This window comes from Sceloporus occidentalis, unplaced genomic scaffold (assembly GCF_023333645.1).
Source record: "Sceloporus occidentalis isolate IW3139 unplaced genomic scaffold, rSceOcc1.0.p SCAF_70, whole genome shotgun sequence".
NCBI classification, from domain to species: domain Eukaryota; kingdom Metazoa; phylum Chordata; class Lepidosauria; order Squamata; family Phrynosomatidae; genus Sceloporus; species Sceloporus occidentalis.
In genome coordinates, this window is record NW_028317050.1 from 556954 (window position 1) to 584818 (window position 27865).

Sequence of the window (27865 nt, forward strand, 5' to 3'; positions counted from 1 at the left end):
GGGCATGTATTTTGTACGACCTAAAAAAGGGCTGAATTGCATGTTTTTAAGACCTTTAACACCCATACTTGAGAACTTCTTGATTCAGGCTACTCTTCAGGGTGGGGATGGCTTAGCGAGGGGCAGAGCTAGCTTTGTATATGGGCAAGGCTAGCCATGCAAGGGGGTCTAGGCCCAGATAGCTTAAATTTGTATAGTGGTTGGGAGGGGACTATGACAGGGAGTGAGCATGGACCGGGGCCACTTCCATGTCCTGAAACAGAGCACTGTGACTCGGAGGACCTGCACTACACTCTGAGACACTCTGAGACTCCGGGCAAAAAACCCAGAGAGTTCCCAGGTATGAAAGTATCTATTATGTTCTTCTTTATAACAATATTCAATATATTTTAACAATAGCATGCTATTTGTTTAAAGAATTCCTACTCAGATTGTTTAATGTACTAATTAATCTATGGCTTATAGGGGTCTGGGGTCTTTTTTGCCAGTTGCAAGTACTTAATGGACAGATACCAACTTTATCCATTTTAAGAGAAGGACTTGAAAATAGCATCTACCCAAAATATATGAACTCAGGATGGAGAGAGTTGAAGGTGCATTCTATTCAGAATCTAAAACTGTATAGGGAGGCAGAGGAAAGGTTTATGAATATAACATAGTAAATAAGGTTGAATAAGACAAATAAGACAAACCCCACACACTGAAGCAAATTCCAATTGTGCCTAAATCCGAATGAAAAAATTATTAATGCGTCTGTTCCTTTAAGATCAATCTCAGCCTGCTATAAAGAACTGCAATATGGTATATATTGAAGAAGGATCAAAACTATATATATAATATAAAATGGATCTAACTGAAGATCATAAATCTTATTTGATGAGTTATTTTTTTCATACTTAACTCTAACACCTGACACATTTTTACATTGTATGTATGAATGAAACGATAGTGTTTTTAGTAGAGAATGACATAATTGCTTGATTTGATTTCAGGGAATTGTCACATATGGCAACAAAATTTGACAGTCTGCTTGCTTGTAGTGAATAAGACAATACAACACTTTTACCCTACATGATTCAGACGCTTTCAGTGCTTAAAGGAGCACTCCAGACCTAATTTCACGTAAAATGCATTGGTGTGGACTCCATTGCATTTAACTGCATGGCTGTGCATGCTTTCTTTAGGTATTGGAGCATGAAAATAAGACCTCTGTGTCAATAATGCAGGAGAAAGTGTAGCTTCCCTAGACTTCAATGCAAGTGCTACTGAGCATGCTCAGAAAGCATACGTAAGTATGCTACCTGCTTTGAGTATAGACAGAAAGGGGAGGGGATAAATGCAAGTACAATACCTGAATAAATAGGTAAATATGCAATAAAAATTACAAAAATAATAAAAAATGAATGTGAAAAACAAGCAGTGAAATGAAATTTACGATAGTACATCAGCTGATTTTTAAACGTATACAGTTGCGAGGTGATAGTGATACGGTATATACACATACAAACTACCATTCTTAGATTAGATAATGTCTCCTCTTCATGCAAAAACGTACATTCCACAAACAGCTATTTATGATGATGAGTCCTTTAAAGCAATGAGGAAATATTAAGACCACAAAATTCTATGAGTTTCTGTTAACGCTATAACAATAATTAAGTAGCGAATGTGCTGAAACAGATTAGCGCGGTAATTTTACAGAACAACCTAAAATCTGTTTATATAAGATTACTAGATTACAAGAAACTATGTTGTCCATAAAGTTATTATTGTAAAAACAATTCATTCTGTGTTGATTCTAGTATATTTTGTGCAAAATGGGGCAGACAGCTTTATTCACTGAATTATTAACAGAGATATACAGTTATATTGGGTTAGCCATGAAAGAAAAATTAGCACTGGTGATACCTGCATTGGTTATTTGAATTGCATTACATTGCTAGCTTTCGAGGCTACTAAGGTGTACCTGTAGTAGATACATTGAGTAGCCTCTAAAGTTGTTGGTCTACTGTAATTAGCCAATGTAGGTATCATCCTTACCCCATTTGCTTATTAGCCAAGCATTACAAAGAGATGATTTGAGTTTATCCTGGAAAAAAAGGATCAGGTTGAATCAACATAATGCAAAGTTAACATTTAAAAAAGGGAAGATTTAACTAGATATTATGAAGGTAAATTGGGGCCTTTCCCAGAATAGGAACCTACTTGGAGGACTTTGATTTGTAGCCCTTTGAAGTCAATAAAGACTCAACTTGTACCTGACCTGACTTTTCATGCATAAAAGTTCCGTTTGTGAAGCCTGCATACTCTCTTTTATGGAAAATGTGCTGTACTTACAGCAGAAGGGGAAAAGCAAAATATCTCTGTTACAATCCTTGTATTCGCATACAATATGGAACACAAATGGTGATGGGTTCGAGTGGACATTTAAATTTAAGATGGAACATTAAAAATCTGGAAACTTCTTGAGTAGACACAGTAAGAACCCAGAACAACAGTAAGCTTGGTCTTAATAACGATTAAGGTAATTATGTATGTAGGCTTTACTTGTCAGTCTTGTTAAGCTGTTTGCGGCAAGGCACAGAGTCTCGGATGCAAGTTCCAGTTGCTGGGTCAACACCTTCAACAATGACAAAAGGTCGTTCCTCCAACGTAGCCACCGTTAGATGCTGGTCATCATCAACAGGCTGTAGAAACTTCCCATAACGAGACCATACTGGGTACTTCATACGCAGATCTCCATGTTCCCAGATCCCAACCTACAAACAGAAACACATATTAATTAAATTAACATTCTACATCCAAACATCTAGAAAGATGTTGGCTTTGGCAGCAATAGTATTTGTGTTGGAGGTGTTCAAAGTTTTGCTTAACACCTTTGGCACTAAAAGGGGTTTATTCCCTATAGCGGGCGTTTGCAGAATGTATTCTTGTCAAAGACTAGCCTTGGCCAGGGGCCCTACACAATGTTAATTCAATTGGTTAGGTGATGTTCAACAAATCTTACTCATTTTCCAAGGCATTATACAGGGAAAACTTACCTATTCTTGCAAGAGAAGCTCGCTATGGTTGGCTCATCACACAAGCAGTGAAATACGTGTACATGCATGAAAACTGTTCTGCAAACTCACCTACAAGCCCAAACTTAAGATAATAAACCCTTAACCATTAAATAAATACCTATTATGAGTTTGTATTTTAACTTACATGATGCTTAGTATATACGTTATGATTTAAAAATACACTGTTTTAGTGTTGAATCCTTGTGGTTTTAAGGTACTATGTTAAGGCAAGCAAACCTTCTACTTGTTCTGTTAAGGTTCTGGTTATCTGAGCCATCTAATTAGCTACAATGTCAGTCTCTTGTGTACCTAGCAATTCTCTAGCCAGCAAAATATCAGCAATAAAGAAAGTAGTTCAGTGTCTTTTAATGTTACTCTCTGAAGGATTAAAGTATTTTAATATTCATTTTATAGTACTTTCCTGAGGTTTATTTAATTTCTATTTTCAAGAAAATGTTGGTGACATCTTTATTGTTGGTAATTTTGAGCAAACTATTTACTTAAATTGTTTTCTTTTGGATTGGATAAGGCGCCATTTTTAGTAGCTAGGTTGGCTCATAAGGAAGCTTGTGCCAGTAATAAGTTTTGATAAAATTAAGTCTGAAAACTGGAAGATCTGTTATACAATAACTCATCCAAAATGCATGATGCACTAAAGACCACAGCCGCTAGAAAAACACACTCAGAGAAAAAGATTGGAAATAAAATTCAACCTCAGATTACTGGCTCTTGGTCTAAGACAACTAAGGGAAATCTAGGACAGCAGGCTCCCCTTTGGTGGAGCCACCGGATACCGTGACCACCAGGACTTACGTTGCTTCTCTCACACAAACAAAACCTAAGGGCAAATGCCAACATCACTTACAGTGAAAGAACAATTAAAAAATAACAGGTCAATGGGTCAGGGCAGGCTGAGAACTTCTGTGGTCGAAGGAATTGCCCAAAACTGAAGATACTAAGACAACAAAGCATATCTTAAATTTCATCAACAAGGCTCACAGCAAGGACAGGAAACACAGGCAAGAGTTGGGGCTGCATTTCTGCAAATGAAGTTGGGGATTTGGTCAGAATTAATGGTCTACTCAAAAATGAGAAGTACAGGCAGAGCTATCTGATTTGCCAAAGTCTTTGAGAACTATTTAAAGTGTAAAGAAGAACAAAGTTTCCTGGAAGTGATAGCATGGCCCCCACAGAGTCCTAATCTTAACATCATTGAGTCTGTCTGGGATTACATGAAGGAGAGGCAACCAAGGCTGCGTAAATTCACAGATGATGTTTGGAACAAAGCCTATGTAAGTGCCAGTACACAACATATGGCAGAATAGGCAAATCTTATCCAGCTTCTACAGCTGCTTTAAAATCATAGGCACGCTAAACAGGTTTGCTAGGAATTGCTAATAGCAGCCTGTTTAATTTTTTTCCCCTTTAATCACTTACCCAAGTGACTGAAGTTAGCTGTCAGTTCTATTTAGTGATTTGTTTAACACTGTTTCATTGAATCAAGCAGAATAGTGAACGGTTGCTTTCCAAAATAACAGAACTTTCCCAGTTCCCAATAAGGTTGAAATATTTTCTCAATCCTTCTGGCAACACAAAACCCTGCCCGATTATACAGATGACATCATAATATTACTCTGCACATTAGAATTAATTTAGACATTAGAAACTGGGATGAAATTGCACAATATTTTTTTTTTAATGCCGTGAAATAGTGGAAATATATATCACATAAGTTCCTTGATGCAACCCCTCATGAGACCCCTGCCAACATGTATTGGGAAGGAGGCCTGAGATGTGCCCACAGATGACCTTTTCTGCTTCCTTGAGGTTAAAAGCTATTGGAGTCCTAAAGAGAATTTGATGTAAAATTTCATATTAACCATCAGAAAGACTCACATCAAGTGCTGCACAGCAAGAGAGTGGACAGGTATCTGTGAACCCATTTCCTACTCCTTCACCAAGCACCAACCAGAGGAATCCATCATTAAAATAAAAATGTTTGCCTGGAAATGTTCTTGTCAGAGTGAACAGTATTACACACCAGTGTCTGTCTGTGTGAGAGTCAGTATATATATATACATATAACATGCCCCCCAACTGTCCCAATTTTGGGTCTGTCCCGCTGTCCAGCCTATCCCTTCCTCTGTCCCACTTTGCAGAGCGATACTCACCTTAGGTGCAGCTGCGGGGTGGGGCGCACAGATGCCCGATCAGCAGCTGCAGCCTGCAGACTAGTTGGGAGATCACGATTAGGGAGCGAGAGGTCTGTCAATTCAGACCTCGCTTTACTGCTCCCTAATCACTATGCCCCGGCAAATAATGCCGAGCGCGGTCTGAAAGCGCGGTCTGAAGTGACAGACCTCTTGCTCCCCCAGCAGGATACAGGATGGAGGAAGAAGGATTGTGGAAGGTGGAAGAAGTAAGAGATGGTGAGAAAGGGGTGTAAGGGCAGTGTATATGTTTATGTGTATGTATGTGTTTGTAAGCTTGTGTGTGTGTGGGCCTGTGTGTGTAAGAGCAGTATAGGTATTTGTATTTGTATATATATGTGTGTAAGGGCAGTGTATGTATATATGTGTGTGTAAGGGCAGCGTACATGTATGTGTGTGTATGTGTATATGTGTGTGTGTAAGGGCAGTGTATGTGTGTGTGTGTGTGTGCGTGTGCAGTGTATATGTATAGTGTACAAGCCTCTGGTTTAGCTGATGCTTTTGCCGGAAGTTGTTATGTTTTGGTTTCCACTGGCATTTTAAATGCATTAATTACATTTAATTAATTAATTAATTAATTGCACTGTAATATCTTTCTATATATTGTTCTTACCGCAAACAAATACTTTCATATATGGTTTATTAACACTTATATATGAGGTTTTGTTACTAATAAAACGTTTACAATACTAACAAGATCCCATCTATCTAGGAATGACTATTTTCTTTGTCTATGATTCTGGTGCTTTGGCTTTTCCCTTTCCTCATTTCATTAGCTCATCCCGCTTCCTTCTTCTTTTGAGGCTATACCGTCTTCACATTTACTTGCTCTCCTAACAAGGAAACGGACTCTCTGTGCAACTGCAGAGAAACACCTGAAAGTAATGATTATTTATCTAATACTTCATTTTGGAAACATACGCCAAAATGTGGGTGCCGCACTGCAGATACTAATGAGGTCATGTTGGATTTATATATACCTTCTAATATCATCGAAGCAGCATTAACATATTTAAGCCAAAACATTTTTGCATCAATAGAAACATGATAAATGCATTTCTTATGGTCTTGTGTCTATGGATATTATCTAATAAATAAAACCATAATTATCACTTGTAGATTTGGTGTCTGAAGCTTTCCATAAATTTAAGATATTTTCTGTATTTATTTCTACGCCAAAATACTTTCAGTACAAAGTTAATTTCCTAGAACTGTTTTAAGGTTAAAATATTTCTCTGGGTATTAATTTAGAACTTAAATAGAGGCATTGCTGAGATATGAGTTCTGTGTCAAGTCATAGAAGCAGTGAAGTACCCTCATTGTACCATAGAGTACATCTCTCCATAGCTAGTGTCGAGCTCCTTACCCTTGTATTGAATAACACTGCATAGTAATGGTAGGCATCATGTTGCTACCTAGGATGCCTAAATTATGGGGGGGCCAGGTAGTGGCATATTCCTCCTAGGGAGACAGGGCCTTGTTGTCCTCTTGATGTTCTAAGAGTCCAGAACGTTTGCATGGTATGAGTGTATCAGTGTTCTATAGACCTGAAAGCCCCAATAATGTGTATAGAAACGGCAGAAAATTGGTTTATAAATTAAACTCCATGAACACAAAATATATATATATAAGAAAATGATGCTAACCAAAATGGAGAAACAAAATTAGGGGTGCAGAATGTATTCCAGCCTGGGGTGCCATTTGTTGTAGGACTCGCCCTGGATCTAAGTGTAAGAGAACTTCCTAGGGAAACTAATGCCATTGTCATTCCTTTATTAATAACATATTAAATTATTCCGCAAATGCAATTCAAAGTGCTTTTGAATGATACCACATCTCAGTTTGGCAGGAAGAAGATAGCTCTAGTTGGAACTGCTCAATGATTTCGTTATTTACAACGTAAATTGATGTATATCATTTGGAGGACCGTATGAAGAAGCTGAGATTGAGTATTTCATATATATATATATATGTATATATTGGACATAATTACAGATTAATTATCCGGTAATTGTTATTATTTTAACCTTTGGGCTCATTTGGTATTAACTGCCTTGTTTCTGTTAAAACCAATCTGAACGACAAATGGTTAACTGGAAGAGGGTGACAGCGGGTTGCATATTTTCAATATGGCAGAAGCACCTTTTGTTTGTATGTGGATGTTTACCTAAAAACAGATATCCTTCGTTCTGAAAATTAGAGAACAATGAAAAGCTCTTCGGAAATGTCCTGGCCCTTCTCTATTTGTTTTGAAAATGGTTTGGTAGAGTGGAATTGTAAGAAATGTTTATTTGTAGACAGTGATTGTACAACTCTGGAATTGGTTTGGCCGTATGTTCGCTTTTATTCGCAAATGAACATTAATACCTGGAAACTCTCCGGGTCTGACCACTTCTCCGGTTCTCCGGGTCAATACTCGAAACCTCCGCGTCGCGGGGTCTTGACACGCCCTGCTTGTGGTGTTAAACAATTTCTACTCTAAAAACGCCAGTGGGAATGTCCACTGACATCAGCAGGAACATCCCCAACATCAGCGGGAATGCCCATCGACATCACGGGACCGACCGCTGATGTCAGTGGGCAGTCCTGGCCGCGTCCTGCAAGGGAAGGCTTCGGGTATGGTCATTAATAACATGATCTGTGACAGACGAAAACAGCTTTTACATCTTATGTTGTGTATATTTATATATATATATATATACTCTATATATACATACCATATGAACAAAAGTATTGCGACCCCTGAAATTTATAGGGTTAAGGTTAAGGATAGTAGTGGACTGGTTAAATGATGTTTAAAAAAATTAATTAATGAAATTAAATAATGATCTTAATTAAATCAAAACCTTAGAGTCTTAGACACCAAGTCTCACACAGAAGAATCTCACTCAGATGCAGCATAGTGTCACATAAAGTGAAACGGATTCCCCTGCCTGCTCTGCTCTTGTATAGACTCCACATTACTAGTCTGCTTTTTTTTTTCTTTGAAAGATGCAGCACAAGCATTTGACAGGCCCTCAACATGATGTGATTGGACAAACGAAAATCAGATCTTCTCTTAGTGTAGTTGAAATGGCTGCCGCGGCGGCAGAGCAAAAAAGGGGAAATTTATGCAGTTGGTCCCCAGTTTGCAGCTGCAACATCTTCAACTCTTCTGTGGCTTTCCACAAGATTCTGTGTGAACTTTTGTCCATTCATCTAGTAGAGCATTTTTGAGGTCAGGCACTGATGTTGGATGAGAAGGCCTGACTCGCAATCCCCGTTCCAGTTCATCCCAAAGGTGTTCAATGGGGTTGAGGTCAGGGCTCTGTGTGGCTTCCTCACCAAACTCATCCAACCATGTCTTTATGGACTTCGCTTTGTGTACTGGGGCCACAGTCATGCTGAAAGGCGTTCTCCAAACTGTTCCCACAAAGTTAGAAGCATAGCATTGTCCAAAATGTCTTGGTATGCTGAAGGGGACCCCAGCCCATCTGTTCTCCAACTATATTAAAGTCTAACACTTTTGCTGAGAGGCCACCAATCTACCACCCTCTTAGTAAGGTACATCTAAGGCACTAGTTTTAGACTATGACCTTTTGTACTAACATTTCTCATACTCTGAAGTAGATCTTAGGTCACTGCTATAACAATGTCAGAAAATGTTGTTACATAAATACTAGTAAAACAAAAGACATTAAAAAAAATTAAAAAAAAATTACAGCTTGCAAAAGAAAGGTGATGTGCATCTTCTAGTAAATGCCAAGGACAGATGGTGTTTGGTGTTAATATATAGACAGACAGACAGACAGACAAACTACACTGCAGAGAGAGTACCTCGAGTTTTCATTGTGATACCCATGATGTGTAACTAAATTGCTTTCTATTTTTCCAGCAGAAATCCTTGGGGTGTTCATTTACTTTCTTATATATGGGCATTGGTTTGAATATGCACCCGGGTATGCACATTGAGACAATGTGCAGGGATATATATATATATATATATATATACACATATACATATACATATACACACACACACACATTTTTGTAAATTTTTGTATTATATCTTTTCATGTGACAGCACTGAAGAAATGACGCTCTGCTACAATGTAAAGTAGTGAGTGTACAGCCTGTATAACAGAGTAAATTTACTGTCCCCTGAAAATAACTCAACACACAGCTATTAATGTCTAAACCTTGGCAACAAGAGTACAGCCCTAAGTGGAAACGTCCCAATTGGGCCCAAAGTGTCAATATTTTGTGTGGCCACCATTATTTTCCAAAACTGCCTTAACCCTCTTGGGCATGGAGTTCACCAGAGCTTCACAGGTTGCCACTGGAGTCCTCTTCCACTCCTCCATGACGACATCACGGAGCTGGTGGAGTCACTTTTGTTGCCAAGGTTTAGACATTAATGGCTGTGCGCTGAGTTATTTTCAGGGGACAGTAAATTTACTCTGTTATACAGGCTGTACACTCACTACTTTACATTGTAGCAGAGCGTCATTTCTTCAGTGTTGTCACATGAAAAGATATAATAAAAATTTTTTACAAAATGTAAGGGGTGTACTCACTTTTGTGAGATACTGTATTGTGACAGAATGACCTGTCATACAGGGGCCCAAGGCACTCAGAGATGGCTCCAGCCTGGCTGCCAAACAAGCAGGAACTCCATTGTGTAAAGTAATCCCATTAACAGGATGGCTACCAGGGGGAGATTCAGTAGCTAAAGGGGATTAAAGGTTGGGTTTTCTACCTGTTTATCAATGTTGATTTATGTTAATGAAGTTCTGTGGCTATATCAGTCTATTTTTTACAACAATAAACTGTTCATTCCTGCTGTACTCAATTCAAGGTAGTTGTGTCTACTTATTGGGTAGCAGGGTTCCAAGGTGCGCATGCTGGCTGGTGCTGGAAGTGATTCCGGGGACAACAGGACGATACATGTGGGTGATCTCTGGGAGTTACTACAGCTCTCTTGGTGAACCCGTTACATGTATATACATATGTATAGATATATAGACATACATACAAAAAATAAATATATAATGTGGGTAGGAATGATAAAGCAGGGGGGTGTAAGTTTTAAACAAAAATGCTGAAAAGGCTTTTGTCCGCAAGCGTAAAAAAGCATTTGTCCTTTCCTTTGATAAGACACGGGCAACACAGAAAGAGGTGTTTATAAATAGGTCTTCTTGTTTTACATGTAAACTCGCACAAAAAAAGCAATGAATAATAATAAAGTTACTTGGCAGGCCAGCGTTTTATATATGAAGATCTAAAAGAGCTTTGCAGAAAGACTACATATCAAGTTTATAAGTCAATTACAACCGCACTCATTTAAAATCGGAAAGTATCGATAATTCATCCCCGAAAACGACCTGCAATTGCATAATTTAGATGTTGCACACAGGCCCTCTGGTCAACTGAAAATCCTCTCAGCTCACTGGCACAGCCATAGCACTGACGGAATTCGCTTGACGCGCCTGAAATTAGTTATGGTTGCTCACGGCGGTGGCCATAGAAATGTTGACACGTTTCTCGTTTGGTTGATGAGGTTTCTGCTAAAACCGTTTGCAGCATACGCTGGCAAACAGATGCTCTTTCTTTTTTAGCCTTTTCTGGTCTTCAGTCTCACTATTTAGAAGGAATTATTATTCAGATTTTAGTTTATTACTATTATTGGTACTTTAGTTTACAAAATAAAACCCTCCATTTATCAGTGGATACTGTATACACTTTGTTAACACTAGTTTTCTGTCTGAAATCAGTTGTGTCCAGCAGAAGGCCGGGCCGCATTGCCGCTGTCATGGCTGACCCTGTCCTCTAGTGTGCGGCGACCTACTGGATAATTGTAAGAATGTATTGTGCAGCAATTATCCACCAGAATACACTGTCAGCCATGCCAGGTGCTTGGTAGGTGCCATTGGGCCCCAGCCCACTAGGCAGCCCCATGGTTCCTTTACAGCACCAAGGCCAATATCCATCCCCTTTGCGTTGCCAGTCCTGCAATAGTGAGGGTGAGCTATTATACCTTTTCTGGATCCTTTCTGTGTCCATTTTTAACAACTTTCTACACAGTTACTCATGGTGAAGGCCTGTTTTATAAGAACAGATAGCATGTAGTGACTGTGTTGTCTTCAAAAATATTTTGATCCAAAACATTAGGATAACTGACCTTTTAAAGGGTGGCAAACTAGCAAATATAATATAAATATTAGGTACTTACCACCTCCCAGCTCCTCTCCTTGTTGAGTGCAATCACCACAAGTGCAGGGTTAATGAGGTAGCCATCTTCATTAAACGAGAAGTCTTTTCCTCCCCAGGAGATATTCATAAAATATCTGTTAAGAAAAAAGACGAATGTTTTAGTAAATTACAGGATCAATATCTGATATTCCTTACTTGTGTCCTCCAAGACAAAACATGTATCACCAGTTCAGGTTGAAATAATAATTTTTGTTCACGTCTGACATGAACCATTACATGAACAAATCTACGCACTTAGGAAGCAGGATCCTGAAATTGTTGTGTTGCAGTTAATTATTGTACATGCATTATGAGTTTTTCTGTAAAAATATCACATTTTAGTATTAAAACATAGACATCTCAAAATTGTCATGGTGGTTCCTATATGTTAAAGGAATCGTCTAATGTCCCCGACAGCCTCACTAAATAAGCATATAAAAGTACCCTGTCTATCATCATCATCATCATCATCAAACATATCTAACATATGCTTCTTTCTGGCTGAGGGACTAATGAAGATGTGGGTTTCTTCAGTTGGTGATGGGACCCCCAGAAGAAACTACTGTGATGATTTTTTTTTGCAGGTTGGTTAAATTTATTTATGTCTTGGAAAACAGTGGCCAATTGGGTCACCCTTGGGGACACAACAGTAGGTGGGCTTCACACAAACATTATGGGGAACTATTGCCCGTCGTACATTTTACCGTGAATTATGGCAGCACTATAAACATTAGAGCTTTTTTTTCTCTCATTTCAATGATCAGTTCCTTCCTGATTCGCATGAAGAAGGAGGAAAAAGAAAACATTCTATTTACAATTCTGTATGTAATGTCCTTCTGTATAAAAAGTGCCGCTCAGAATAAGTGTACAGATAGATTTACTGCTATAGAGAAGTTATTTGGTGGTAATTACATATCACTTAACCATAGTCATTTATCTGAAGATTATTAACTCTGTTAATTAGCTGAGACTGTTAATATATATAAAATACGATAGCTTGAGAACCTACTAACTCTGTGACAGGTTATTACTGGACTTTTCAAGACCTTCCCATTAGAGAGACGGTTCCCATCCAATTACTACACAGTCAAACGAGACAATGACAACACACCCATCCATCTACCTAGAAAAAAACTAAATGGATTATCTTCTACAGCTACCGTACATTCTCAATACAACGTGCCATAATAGGTTCATATATAAAGAATAACATTGTTCAATATATTTAACATACAAACTGAGAAAGTAATTTTAATCAAATGTATAAAAGAGAGGTAACATCCCTCTACAAGTACTTTTGAGAAGAAGCATTTTTTCCAATGTGACTACCAAGAATACCTCTACCTGCCTCATGTTTGCTGATAGGGGCACAAGAGTAGACCATGTGTTAATGTGTACTAAACTGGACTGTCCATAGTTGAGATGAGTTCTATAACCAGAGGCAGATCATCCATAAAGCAGGTGTATGTCTATATCACTTTTCCAGTGAATACATTGAAAGGAAATGAAGAGAGGCATAAGGTGGTGGGAGTTGACAACTCTCACCTCCGCTACACAGATTTTGACTACCATTGTCAAACATGTTCCATGAATATTTGGTTTCTGAACAATGCCCTTTTCACATGGAGTAAAGCTAGGGGCACGTGAGGGAAACTTTCAATAAGGCAGAGGCACAGGTGGTAGAATGAAGGCTTTGTAGATGCTGCACTCATCATTCAGTGCTTCCTAAGATTAGAAATCACAAACAAGCTTGGTCATTCTCCAAACCTCACATAGACCAAACATTTGGAGGCCTTTTAAATAAAAATAAAATGGTACTTCAATGGGCTAAAATAATCATGCAGATCTTGGGAACTGAATGGTCGGGTAGATTTAACATTGGTATAGGCGGATTTTTAATACATTTATATAGCTTTTTGTAATCTGTAAATAATGTTAATTGGGTGGAAATCATTACTTGGTTGAATCATGGTTGGACCCTCTGTCTGAGCATCGTTAAAGGGACAGTTTAATGTATCTTACACTCACTATAAAAAGGAATGACAATGTGATGTGAGTACTTTACTATAAAACATGGTCTGATGATTCTTGCTACTGAATGGCTGCTTGAAGCAGCCAATCAGTGTCAAGAAATTGCTTCCATATAAAACCACCCCTGCCTGCAGCAATCCACGAGCCAGCACTGGTGCCGTATAGAGGTAAGTATATCATGTGCATGGCTTCTAGCTGAGTGACCAGTAAACTCTGAGCTCGTTCACGATGTTCGGAATTGCAATATTTAAAGCTTAAAATTCTTCGATAATCCCACAAACAATGAAAAAAAAACACATCTTGCAACTATCCAACTATTACCCTTCATTTTTAAACTGGTATTACACAGGTGGTTACTATATAATAATAGCGTTTTATGCAAAATAAAGCCCCATAACCAGTTATAACAGAGCCCCACAGGACCCTATAAGGATTGTGTTCTGAAGAGATGGCTAATAGACGGAGAAAAATCTATAAAATATTGATTTATAATACATCAGTTTTTATGCCTATAAGAAAGAAGAAAATTTCTATGAAGTAGAGAAAAGACAAAAACGTTAGATATTTATTTACAACCCCCTACAGCATCTTTGTAACAAATTAAGTTTATTACAGGACCAAACACAGATCAACTGAAGAACACTCAGGCATTAATTAAATACATGTTACAATGCTTGTCGATGCAAATGGTAAACTGGTGCCTTCAACACAACGAAGGGCAAGATAAAAAAAAAAAAAAAAAAAGAGAGAGATGCCCAAATTAAATAATTGATACGTTACTTGCATGAAGATTATCACAGGTGGCTGACAAACATCACAACTTCTTAACTTCCTTAAACCTTATGAAGACAACCGTGTCTTCAATTGAACTATCTCTGTGTGCCGGTTTCTGGCAAACCTAGCAAAAGCCCATTGAGCCACTGGCCTACAGGATATGGCCGGCCACACACTGCATGGACATTAAAATGTAGAGTTCGGTCACACATATCTAGCTGTTGGCCGTCATCAGGCTACCACTGGCCTTCAAGTGCCAGGTCTGCCCCATCATCACCAGTCCAGCCCTGCTCCTGAGTATTAATAACTAAGCAGAATCTGCACATTAAATGCGTTATTGTCTTTAAGGTGAGGAAGAACATACTTTTAAGAAATTAAAAATATTTGCAGCAAACGGGCTGGAAAGGATGCAATCGCTCATTGGAAGACAATAACCTTTGAAGGAAGTATAGGACACATGTTCACGTTTAGCACTTGCTATTTAAAGCACTCCTTGTCTGGTGACCGTTAACTATACTCCTTCTCGACACCTTTTCTATTGATGTGTTTAATTGCAGTTGTCTGATATTTATTACTACAATTACCTAAAAAGTCTAAAAGCAGGAACCATTTTTCTTTTGTAGCTGCCCTTTGGTAACGTAGCTTAAATGCTATTAACTCAAACAAAAAGTTAATAGGTGCATCTTTTGAAAGCTAAAAGGATTCATTCATTAGTAAAAGCATGGTAAATGCATATTAATTTACAAAAAAAAAATAAAAAAATCGCAAATTCACGATAAAAGCTTAGATAGCATGACAGAGTATTAGGTAAACGGGGATATACATCGTTATTTCAGTATGCTTTTCATCTAAAAGTAATTTTGCCACCAATCTTTATGATCTTTAAAAACTTTTAAAAAAAAAAGTTTTGTGGGGATGTGTATCTCTGCGTTCTACAGCCTTAAAAGTTACAGTAATGTGTAAATAAAATACATTCTTCTTGAAATGTCTTACAAAGTCACATACAAAGTCTGGGTAAAGCCATGCCTCCTTGGCACACATCCAACCAAAACTCCTAAAACTAAGGTGTCCCTCATTGGTCATTTGTAGTTTTGGGAGGTAAGAGTTGGGTAAGAGTGTTGCTGATTCCTACTTGGGCAAACAGTGGAATTTCAGTGCAATCTCCAATGAAGGATCATAGGCATACTTAGGAGCTTATTGGGTTTGATCCAGAGTCTCTGGGTGGAGAACTCCTTCTCTGGGCCTCTGAGTCAGTTTTCTCTTTCTTTGATGTTGGCCATGACCATTACCTGTCAACTTCCCCTTCTACTTTAAAGCTGTCTGGGACTAGGCATGCCTCTATGGAGGACCATACTTCCATGCACAGCTACCCCTACTAACACACATGAAGAGGGAAAACCCTAGGTAGCCTGCCCTGCGATGTTGCGAGGTTTGATCATGGGAAATTTGAAATGGATTGCCCCTATTATGCCTTTGGTAGATGTCAGAGAATGTAAATAAAAGAATAATAACCACAGGCGTTACATGTAGAGTTCAGGGCTAGATTCGGTTATGTTTTTTTCCCAATAAGAGACAGCTCATCTTAAAAATGTAGGGAATGTTATACTTCAGCAGAGTAGCGTTCAGTGGCAGATGGGGCACAATCAGCAAACCTAATCACCTAAGCACCTGTCACAAACTCACCAACTTTCTCTTTGTAATTGCTTTTTAGTCCTTTGTCATTCTGTTACTTAAGTAAAATTATAACAAATTTTAAAAAAGTCTCAAAAAAACCCCCCTAAATTGATGTCACTATTATCAGGCAGATGAACTCAATCCAAGGCGATAGAATATCTTAATATGAATATACTGTATAACCAAGTTATGGGTTACAACCATCACTACAGAAGAGTATTTAACACACTATAAAACAGCAAGCTAATGATAAATATCGTAATTAACCTCAAACTCCACCCCAAGCAATTAACTGACACCGTTGAATATGAAATGTTGCACATGAACGTGGGATGGATTTAGCTATGGCACATTTATGCACACATCCCCATTAAGACCAATTGACCTAACATTAACATAAGAAGTGGGTAGATGAGCTCCACTTTTGACTGTAGATTAACTGACCCCAACAAAGCTTAATGGCACGGAATGGAAACCAGCCCATGCATGTATAATATATAAAGAGTGCTACACAACAGCAGGAGGATTCTATAGGTTGCTAACATCTTATGGCCCTGGGAAGGCACAAGCGTGAATAACAATGCATGCACGGTCATCTGTGTTCCACAAAATGATGACATCTGGCCTAGAAACGCAAAAATAAATTCAAATACAGAATGCTAGAATGAGAGCAGTCCGTATTGTAAAGGGACACTACAGTCCCTAATTTCCTTTTCTACAGTAGGAAAAACTCCATCTCCTCAGCCCCCTCCTGCATCTATTGACTGTGTCTATAGTAGACCTTATCCGTTCAACTTCACACAGCAACCTCACGGGAAAAACCCTTAGCTTGATGGGGCAGGCGTTCATGGTGCTCTGGTGGGGCTAATTAGAGTGTTTCAGAGCACTGGTGTAATTCCTGTAACTAATACATTTTTTATCACTTTTCTCGACTATGTGGAATAAAATGAGCATCTTACACAATAGCCATATTTCAAGAGTTATTATTTCCTCATATACTAAAGAATGATCTGTCTGGTATATTCACGCTCTGCTGATGTGTTAACGAACGATAAAAATATAAACATATTATGAGTGACACTGTAAATTCTTTAAAATAAGCTAATTACAATTTTACTGCAGTAATATTATTGGAAGACAAGCTAAAATGATGAATTATTGTCTGTTCCTTTTAAACATTATTTTGGTATGTAGTTAAGGGATATAGATATGATTTATGCACCACTTAAAGAAGATCTGTTACTTTTCCCACATTTTAATACCCCAAACAAACCAACCAATTTAATGGTATTTACGGGTTAAATAAGCAATGTAGACATGTCTTAGAAATCTACCATGTGCGTACACCCTATTACCAGCCATTTTAGTAAAATAGCCCCATTAAAACTAAATTTAAAACAATTGTACAAGCTATAGGTTTTTTTAAGCCACTTGGCTAGAAAATGAGACCTCATTTTCCTCCTCCTCACTTGTCTCTACTGCAACCAGGAACCATTTTTGACACTCCCATTGAAGTCAACTGGATGTATGTTAGCAAAACTTTTCAGATACTACTTTTCAACTCCAGGTAAAGCGCCACTTCTCCAGGTAACTACAGGAAACATGGGTCCCTATCCTCTCCATCTGGACAACATCAATGGAACCACCCCTTACATTAAATGGTACCTCGTACTTGCATCCTTCAAGGGGGGGCTTCGGGGAGCCAGAGACAGAGAGTTCCCAGGTACACAGATGTAATTAAGTGATGCTGCTCCCATAAATTTCAAGGAGAGCGCTCCCTTACCTTAATGTTAAAATAATAAAATTAACTTGTAAAGATCATCTTACAACAAATATAAAATAGATAACAATAATATAACTAAAATGTATAAATATGTAAAAAGTAAATAGTTAATATGTTCATTTATTAATACATATGCGAACAATGGTATGTTTACAGTATTAAAGTGTACATAGAGTTCTTTCTTCATTTCATGTGTTCTCTAGAGGCATATATAATAATTACACCGAGACGCCGTTTTAACCTTTGCATACACGTTGCGCTTTCACCTAAACATGCTTGGAACGGTTATTTTATTTCCTGATATTCTAGGTATTCTATCTTCTTTCTAAATAAAAGTGTAGCATTCATAGGAAATCAAATTCTACAGACCAATGAGTCAAATCATGTGTGCGATATCTACACAACGGTATTGTCACAAACCTTTAATGAAAATGCCATTCTCACTTCAAAACCTAAATCAAACACCTTAAACACAGGGATTCTGGTAAAACAAGAATGTTTTATGGTCTTCAGACAGTCAACCAACATTACACATGATGCCTCTAGGTAGCTTGAAAAAGGGACTTTTTGATTAAAACAGCCTTTAAACCACCATAGGTAACAATCACAATTAGGAGCCACAGCTTTGATAAAGGATAAATCATTATGTGTCTTTGAAGGAAAAGTCCTGTGGATGGCTTTACATGAGGATACAATGTGTTATACAATATCATGCTATATTGAGACATTACATTTAGTTTTACTTGCAAAAGGAGATCTTTTTGGTCACTAAAATCCAAATGTAAACAAGAACCGTCATTGAAAAAATAGCTATGATTATACCTAAGATTTGGTAATTTGGTAATGCTTTCAGTTCTGCATGATGATGATGATGATGATGATGATGATGTCCACAATACACATGGACAGAAGAGAGCAGAACAAAAGAGAGAGACTTGTTTCTTTGTTGGTACCAATGCCTCTCCTTTCCTGTTAGATCACATCTCTCTTGTACCCCATGTGGCCTTGATACATTGTTAACCCCTTAAGGACAAAGGGCGGTCCCTAAACCCATTGAAAACAATGCATTTTGAGCCCGTACATGTACGGGCTTTGTCATTAAGGGGTTAAATATCACAAGACTGGGTATGTTGCCACATTGTATTCCTTTTCATCAAACCTAAGCCTTTGAAAACTATTTTAAAAGGAAAATGTGGAGAGTGGTCACCAGCTCACTAGCCTGGATCAGCAGCAGAAGGTCTCAGATGTAATTTATTCTTGTATCATATTTTTTTGTAGGCAGCCATTAATGAGAATATTCAATCACTATGATCGAAAATAGCAAATCAAAGAAGCAATGATTAGTTCCTGGTGAAAGATTTAATTTAACTGCTACTTAAAGGAACGCTCCGATCTCCCATGAAGCTTCATCAATGAAGAATGCATATGAAAGTACATTGTGAGTACTTTAATGTAGCGATCAGTGGAAAGTACTCCCCTTGAAATCAACTGATGCATTATATGTGTATGTGCCCATGGCATCTCATTAGCCCACCTGATGTGGTGGGAGATGTGGTCAGTCAAACACATATTCTGCATGGCAAATAGTTGGCAGGTAGGGAAAGGGGAAAATAAATAGGGGGCTCAAAATCCCTCCATGCATTTCAACATTAAAATCTAAAGGTACCATATAGCTGCCATTTGGATTACGGTGCATATGATTCCTAGGATGTCCCTTGAACAGATATGGTAATTCCTATACAGCTATATAACATTGAACAATTATATACAGTAAGAATCCAAACTGGTGCGTTAAATATTTGGATTTAGGTTAAAAATAATGAAACAACTATTTTATAAGAGGAACTATGTAATCTCACATTTTTTATCAATGTTTTGGTAATCTTGTTCTGATCTATGCCTTATCCTAGGGTCTTTTGTACAATCCAAAGCATTCATCACACATAAATGGTGTGAATGTAGCAAAGACCTAAAGACAGATGGTGTGTTGTGATTTAGCACAAAGTAATAGCACAATATTGATTCTTTCCATCAAAGTTCATATCCTGGTGCTATAAGTCATTTTCTAAAATACGGTCAGGCAAAAAAGTACTCATGTTCAATTCAACCGTCCAAGTCAACAATCAAGGCTACAGAGAAGTATATAATCATTTCTCCTTCACCGACCAGGTAGTAACCCCCATATAATTAGTAGAGACCCCAACCAGAATGAATTCTTGTCTGGATCCTATCTCAAACATCCAAGTACAAAAGCACTTGGGAAATAGTGACCATAACATGGTTTCATTAAAGATTAATTCAGAAAAGCAAATTGGTTATTACTCCACCAAAACACTTTTTCACAGGGCCAACTACGACAGGCTTGGATTGTTTTCTGGACAAAACAAAGAAGACAAGGGGAATACCTTTAAGAACACATTGCAAAATTACACACATCAATGTATATACAAATATAAAAGAAGCAAACTAAAGCCAATCTGGTTTACCAATAATGCCAAGAAATAAAGAAAATACAAGAAATTGCCATTTAAAGCGAGGGATCAGCAGCAACATTTACGGAGTACAAAGATGCCAACAAAGCCTGCAAAAAAGGCGACTAAAATGGCTAAACTGGAAAATGAGAAACGGATTGCCAAGGAGAGTAAAACTGATCTAAATATTAAAAAGGGGGGAAAAATGCTAAAGGCAGAGAATGTTGGTCATTTGTTATCTGAAATGGTGAATTTGGTTAGTGAGAAAAGAGAGAAAGCGGAAATTGTAAATATTTTTTTTTTTTAAATTCTGTTTATTCCAAGGAAGAAGCTCTTTAAGGAGCTAAGCCTAACTCTGCCCACACCATCATTTTTGATCTTTAGGGATTAGGCATTGTGACAATCGACTGGCCCAAGACAGATGTAGTACCTATATTAAAAAAGGGATCAAAATCTCAGCTGAGTAAATACAGGCCAGTGAGCTTGACATCTGTAGTGGGAAAATTATTTGAAGGATTTGATAAAGGCTTACATTCAAAAATACATCTAGAATCAGAATATGAATAGTAGAAGTTGGCATGGTTTTGTGAAAGACAGGCCATGTCAAACCAACTTAATAGCATTGTATGAAGAAGTCAGTAAAAATATAGATCTAGGTGTGGCATTAGATCTATTTGGACTTTGCCAATGCAATGTCAAGGTTCCACACAAAGGTTACTGTACAAATTGTCAGAAGTAGGCTTAGGGGCAAATGTATGCACTTGAAATGAAAATTGGCTAAAGGAGAGAATACAAAGAGCTGTTGTTAATGCAAAATTCTCAAACTGGACCAGGCTATTAAGTGGAGTCCCTCAGTCATCTGTCCTGTCTCTTCTTATTTTTTATTTGTTTGTTAATGATCTCCCGTGTTGCATTGAGAGCCATGTCTCTATTGGTGACACAAAATCAGGTAGAATCTGCAGGATGATTTAGACTGGGCAGGCAAGTTCAAATAAGACACATGTAAAATTCAATACAGACACATGTAAGGTTATGCATTATGCGAACAATAATAAGAATGCAAAGGCCAATAAGATGTTGACATGTATAAAACGGGGTATTGATTCACAGGAGAAAGATATCATCTTGCCTCTCTAAAAGTCACCTTGAATATGTGGTGCAATTCTGGACACCGGTCCTTAAAAAGGACATTATAGAACTAGAAGAAGTATAAAGTACCAAATTAACCAAATTAAGATCTTGGCTATGAAGAAAGACTAGAAAACTTGTATTTATAAACGCTAGAAAAACAGGGGGATATTAGAGGGGATATTATAACATTTCATAGATATGTTCAGGTCCAATATAAAGAGCTCTCCAGTGGCCAGTTCATTAACAGAAATGTACAAAGAACAAGAGGTCCTCCTCTCAGATGAAGATTTAACAGACTACAAATGAAGGGATCCTTTACAGTAAGGACAACAACTGTTTGGAATTCAGAATCAGATACAGTAGATGCCTTCAAAAAGAGCCTGGATATTATTTTTTTAGAAAAGTAGAACATATAGGGCTATAAATGATAGAATAAAAATTATTATTTAGATCTTCCTCATCCAAGTAGAAATCTGCTTCCTGCTTTGGAGTCAAGAAGGATTTGGGGAATTTGTTCCCAAAAGCAGGAAGCGTAGGTAGATGTCAACTATATTTGTGCATGCTTAGAACTTATTACCCAGAAATAGTCTTATTATGTTGAAAAGAACAAAGTATACAGTTAAAAAACAGAACCTATGCTTTGATACATGATCATGCATCGTTTATGTTTACAGGATTTTAGATTTTAAATTTATACATCTACTGCTCTTTTTTAGTTGACCTTTCTGATCTGGAGTCCTTCCATCAATACCCCATCCCAGTTGGCAACTGTAATGAGGCAAATGGGTACTTGGGTTGTCTTCCGAACTCAGTGGGGATTAGAAGGGTCCGTAGCAGAGCACTTTCAAATGTGGTCACCAAGCAAGTACTTTAACTTTGTATATTTAACAACTCCAGAAGAAGCATAATTTAATTAACTTAGAACTAAAAAAAAAACATATTTTCATTTTAATGCGATATACGCTTTTCCTTTTATACTGCTCTTAACCCATTGAGTTGAACATCCTGCTGCATAAGAGGAAGGGGTCTATCACCAGAAACTTGCTCAGACCACTTATCACTGAACGTCAAGGCTAGACAATATGATTCGATCTATTCGACTCTTTCAGATTCCAAAAACTAATCTCATTAAAATTTAATAATTGACTAAATTCCCCAAAAACGATTATAAAGCTGGTTATGAAGAAAAATCAGGAGACAAATTTCACCTAAAACGTTGCCCCGAAAATCAGAAACTTGACTTAGTTCTACTCTCTAGAACATCTTCGATTTATATAATTACTCTTTTTGTGGCATTTTAAACTATCCCAGTTCAGTTCTAGAAACCCTACGATAAAACATTACAGGACAAAGTGGTAACAGAAATAAGTATACGGCAATAATGTACTTCTCAACATCGATAACGTGGTTAGAGGTGGGGTTGGTAGGCAGCTTTACAAAGACATTTTATATTACTTTGTGATCTGATTCCTTTGAAAGAAGAATAATGTATTCTTTTTAATGACTTTAATTTGAAATTCCAAAAGAAATAAATTTATTTTTTTTAGTTACCATGTTTAGTCTCTCCGTTAATGCAAGCAGATAAACAAATTTGTTTTTCTGTTTAACAGTAACTGCATGAATTATATGAAATGGTGTTTTGACTCTAAAGAGCAATATATTTTCATTTCATAAAAATGTTTAATTAGCTTTAGGAAGAAATGACTTTGCTGTATGAAGAGGTTTATCATGGGCACCAGTGAGTAATTTTAAGGAATAATTACATTGTTAGTACGCTTTGAGTAAAGAACCTTAAGTATTCATTAATTGCAGGAAGCAATGGATTTTAATAATAGAAAATTTATTCATTTATTTTGAGAACAATGCAGTTTAATAGCAGAACGAAAAGAAAATGTCTTTCAGAAGGATATATTAAAAAACCCTAAGGCAGTAAGTGGATAATTGTGAAATGTTAATGGCCCAAAAAAGTTAAGTCAGTGAATGCCCCAATGTGTTCCTGTCGTTTTAAAAGAAACAAAGTAGCCAATTGTTCATGTAGCCTTAAATACCTTTGACATCCTGTAATATAACTAAATATTAATCCTTCTCTGTAGTTACAGTCAGGCAACGGCGAAAGGACGCCTCCATTTTTATGGAACTGGGCTGTCAAAAAGTAGTACAGGCTAAATTATATTAAATTTTTTTAAATAGGCTTATGCATTTATTTTCTCTTTTTTAATATCCACAGCCCACACGGTGAACTAGTTGAACAGCACGGAACGTCTTTACGTTGAGCCTAAAGAGATCTAAGACTACAGTGTAAATGAGATACATCAGCCAAGCTAACCATAGAAAGGACACAAGATTAGAAAAACACTTTATGGGGATAATTTTATAGTCAGTCGTGTTGCTAAATCTTGTCTCATTAACTCTGATCCGTAGAAGAATAGGCGATATTACATCACGGCAGCCAACCTTATTGCTTAGTATCCTTAGTGTCCACATGACCTATAAATGGGTCGGTTGGGGAGATCACCTTTGAAACCGGTCTACTGAGAAGTAGAATACCCTTTTAAGTGCTCTGCCCCCCTGGACCTGCTGCCCTAGACCTAGTTGGCCTAGACCAGATTACGCCACTACATATACAAAGTCTCATTGTGGAATATACCAATATTGACCCAACAAGGAATTGGTCCTCATGGGGAAAAACAATGTATTGTTTGTTTTGGAAATATCAAAACATTCTCATGTGCCTAGGCTACCCAATATGCTAAATAATATACAACGCTGAGATAGTAAAATGGAAACTTCAGAACATGGTGAAAAGCCGGCATATTAGAGCTAGAATATTATCTGCATGTCAGGAATTCTGGTTGGCAATTTCCATAAAAGTCCTCAAACAGTTTTTTCTAAACTTTTTCTGCTTGCCTGATTAGCACTAGCTTTGCTTCTGTAAAATGTTTCGCATCTTGAAAAAGAAAAAAAAATACCACACTGATTATGCGTTTTGCTCCTGATTAGGTAGGAATATAAAAATGTAAGAGGATAAATCAGTAAAAGTATAGTAGTATGGTAACCATAAAGCACATTGGTATTTTGTTTCCTGCTGGAGATATATTTCTGTTTGTGCAAAAAGTGTTAACAGCGTACAAGAAAAAATCCTGAGAGAAAAGTTAGTTACCTGTGTAGGTTCTCATTCCCATGAGTAAGATTGGGAGCTCGGCAATCATTGTTAAATTCTGGTATAAATCCATAATCCTTGTACAGAGCATCAGCACCTCTAGCTATTATAGACACTCCATTCTGCACTCGGCGGTGAAGGTTATCTTTCCAACCGGAGGTCAATACTGTAAAAAGTCCAACTGGCAGATGCTCTGGCATGTAATCTGTGCCACCTAAATTGGTTCCGACCATAAACCATATATAGCCTGGTCCGGTTAGTCCTGCCTCGCGTGCAGCCTTGAAGACCCCATCAGCTTCCTCCCTTGAACAGTAGAGAAGTCTAACTTGAACAGTTATTTCTTTTAATTGTCTTTTAAGTTTGGCACCATTGGGGTCATCTGTGAGATTGAGGGTCAAGACACCTCGGTTCTCCCAACCAATAAAACTGCTGTCCGTTAACAGTTCAATGTAATCCACAAAGTCCTCATATCCAGGAAATAATGTAGTGATGACTGCAAAAGCCGTCCAGTCATATTCTTCTAAGACTTCAAATATAACCTGTAACTGCTGTTCAGTTGAAGCACCCAACTGCAGAAAGGTGGATCCCTTTTCCTGTAGTGAAAAAAATTAAACCTGTCAATGTTTATTTCATAAAATACAGAAAGAGATCTATCTATAATTTATGTTGAGTTAAAAGCCACCAATAAAAAAGAAATGTTAGTATACGCATTAGACAACCCAACACAAATCTGTTTACAAAGAAGAGGCAAGAATATCACTGAATAACAGACTTAACACCATAGCAGGCAATGGAATGGTCCAGTTATGGTGGGTATTACAATTAAGAACATTTGGAAGTCCTTAAGTTTAATACCCATGACACAATCAGTATGGTTATTTTTTTCAATCATGTGACTTGTGATCATGTTAGCCTCTACTATTCCATTGCACAGTCCTATGGACTATGATGACACCAAATAAAACAAAAAATAACACCATTACAAGTTTAAATGCTTTAGATTACCATTTTGAAAAGATGCAGTTATAGATTTTCACATCACTATATAGTTAAGTCATATATTATTGAAACTATGGAACGTTAACGTATAATGAATGGTTTTCTGTGTGCATAAACCCTACGGTCCTCCGCATTGGTTTTAGTAAACATACACAGCACTCGTGCACCTAATGGTGCAATCAATCTCCATTTGGTTTTATGTTAATTTAAAATAAAGTACAATGGGCCCAATTCAATGACCCATCCAAAACCTTAATTGGTTTTAACGGAGGTGAATAACGCATGGTTTGCAATTCAATGACCTCTCTAAAATCAAATTCTCAGGGGTAGAAGCAAGATAACAATTGCTAAATGAAGTTCTACAATGAAAGCTAATGGAAACATCTACACTTAGGCAATTCAGATAGCGCATGTTAAATTGACACATTTTAGTCATATTTTCCAGACAATTAAAAAGCTTAAATTTTACTTTTTTCATTTTGTGCCACAAATTATTATAATTCATTTTTACTTTGACATAGCTATTAATTACACAGATTCCATTACTTTTCACATGACGATAATGTGTTGAACTTACAATGTATAAGTAAAGGTTATATTTAATCTTGTATGAGTTTTAGTTTGCATCAAGAGGATCTGGACCTAAAATTGACAAAAGATCTTTAAAGGAAATTCTCTAAACGTGTGCACAAGGTTGGATGATTAGCATGTGTTGCTTTACCATGTGCCCTGGGAGTTGACTAATAAGTAACAAATTAGAGTTTATGACCCCCTAAAATCTAGAAACTCAGGTCATTGAATTGGGCACAATATGATCAGATGTGCCAAATTATTAAAAGTGGAGGTTTCATGTGTAATATTTCATACTACTCCCATTATTATTGTTTGTTTTTCATTTTTTTTTGTCATGACAGCATCATATGCATTTTTAAAAGCATTGATTTTCTAGTTCAAATACTTGGAGTGATTCATCAGGACCCCAACTATCCATTCATGGCTTGCCAGCTGTTTGGCTTGTTTAAAATGCGTCCGGGCAAACGCATATCTTGCTTACCAGTGGGCATGTCCAGCGGGCTCCATTGGGATCTAATGAGACCCCCTGACTGCTTTCTGGGCAGTGATTGGGTGGGTGGTGCGCTGCATTATTTTAGGTAAGATAAGTACTTTTTTTGCAGGATGTATGGTATGCATAGAAAGTACTTTAATATTTTAAATATTAAATTATATATTATATTTAATATTTTTGTTTGTGTGTATGTGTATGTATGTATGGAGCATTAAATGGTCCCTGAAAATATCTCCTGATTTGCATGATGATTCCGTTATACCAGATATAATAATAGATTCAAATTGAAGCTATAAAAAGAACAGTACTAAATTAAAGAAAACTTAACAATTCTATGTAAGAACTATATGCATGTAAGAGTTTGCATATATCGATACAACTAAACTTAATGCATAATGTTGTTTCAAAGCACTTTTACTTCCTGACAAAACAGAATTTCAGATATTTTAGGTCTTATGGAATGTTTTACACATTCAGTTCTAAAAACTATAAAACATTTTTACATTAACAAGAAGTATATTTACAATAATAATTTGCCTTTAAGAAAAGCAGCCTCTGCTTACACACACATTTATAAGTAAATACATTCTGTTCCAACGGACGCCAAGGTCAGCCAAATGCACCAATATAGTTAACAGCAATTAATACGTTGTTGGCCACTAATGATGCCGGGGAACTTCTCGCTGTAGACTCATGAGTTCGACTAAGCAGGAAAACAGTCTCCCAGATGTAAGGGTTTCATAGATCCTTAAAGAACTAGCTGTGCATGAAATTAGATATGCTGATCTTTCCTCGCGCGGTATTGTCTGACTTTTAAATATTCATACAGTAATATCCGTTATCCAAAATTCTACATAGCCTATGGGGATGTAAGCCTGGACATTGGGTTTTAACCCCTTAATGACAAAGCCCGCACATGTACAGGCTCAAAAAGCATTGTCCTTAAGGGGTTAAAGAAATATTTTTGCCGTTTCTTTTCCTTTCGAGTAAGTATAGAAGACCCTAACTGGCTAACCCTGACACCATTATTCATGATGGCCTTCCCTAGCGATTCTATTGAATGTTAATAACTGGATTAGCTTTGCAGATCCCTCACGCTGACAGAAGGATATGAGACAGAGTGAGTGCGCAAAGTGTGTGTATATAAACTGTCAGAAGAAAACCATTCGCCCCAAGACCGTTTGTAAAATATTAATGGAGGAAAATTGTCTTCTAGTCACAATGAGAGAACGTTAGAAAGAAGGGGAGGAGGGCGGTGGGCTGGAAGGGAGAT

At 37.3% G+C, this 27865-nt stretch overlaps 1 protein-coding gene across 1 annotated transcript in view; it reads right to left on the minus strand.

The window, feature by feature from the left end:
• LOC149286307 (glutamate receptor ionotropic, NMDA 2D-like) overlaps positions 1-27865 on the minus strand; it is a 119332-nt gene that overhangs the window by 87427 nt on the left and 4040 nt on the right. Inside the window, exons 2-4 of the mRNA XM_089494222.1 lie at positions 24528-25120; positions 11484-11598; positions 2548-2759 (exon numbers count right to left, since the gene is read on the minus strand). Coding sequence (XP_089350348.1) covers positions 2548-2759; positions 11484-11598; positions 24528-25120 — 920 coding nt within the window. The remainder of the gene's footprint in view (positions 1-2547; positions 2760-11483; positions 11599-24527; positions 25121-27865) is intronic.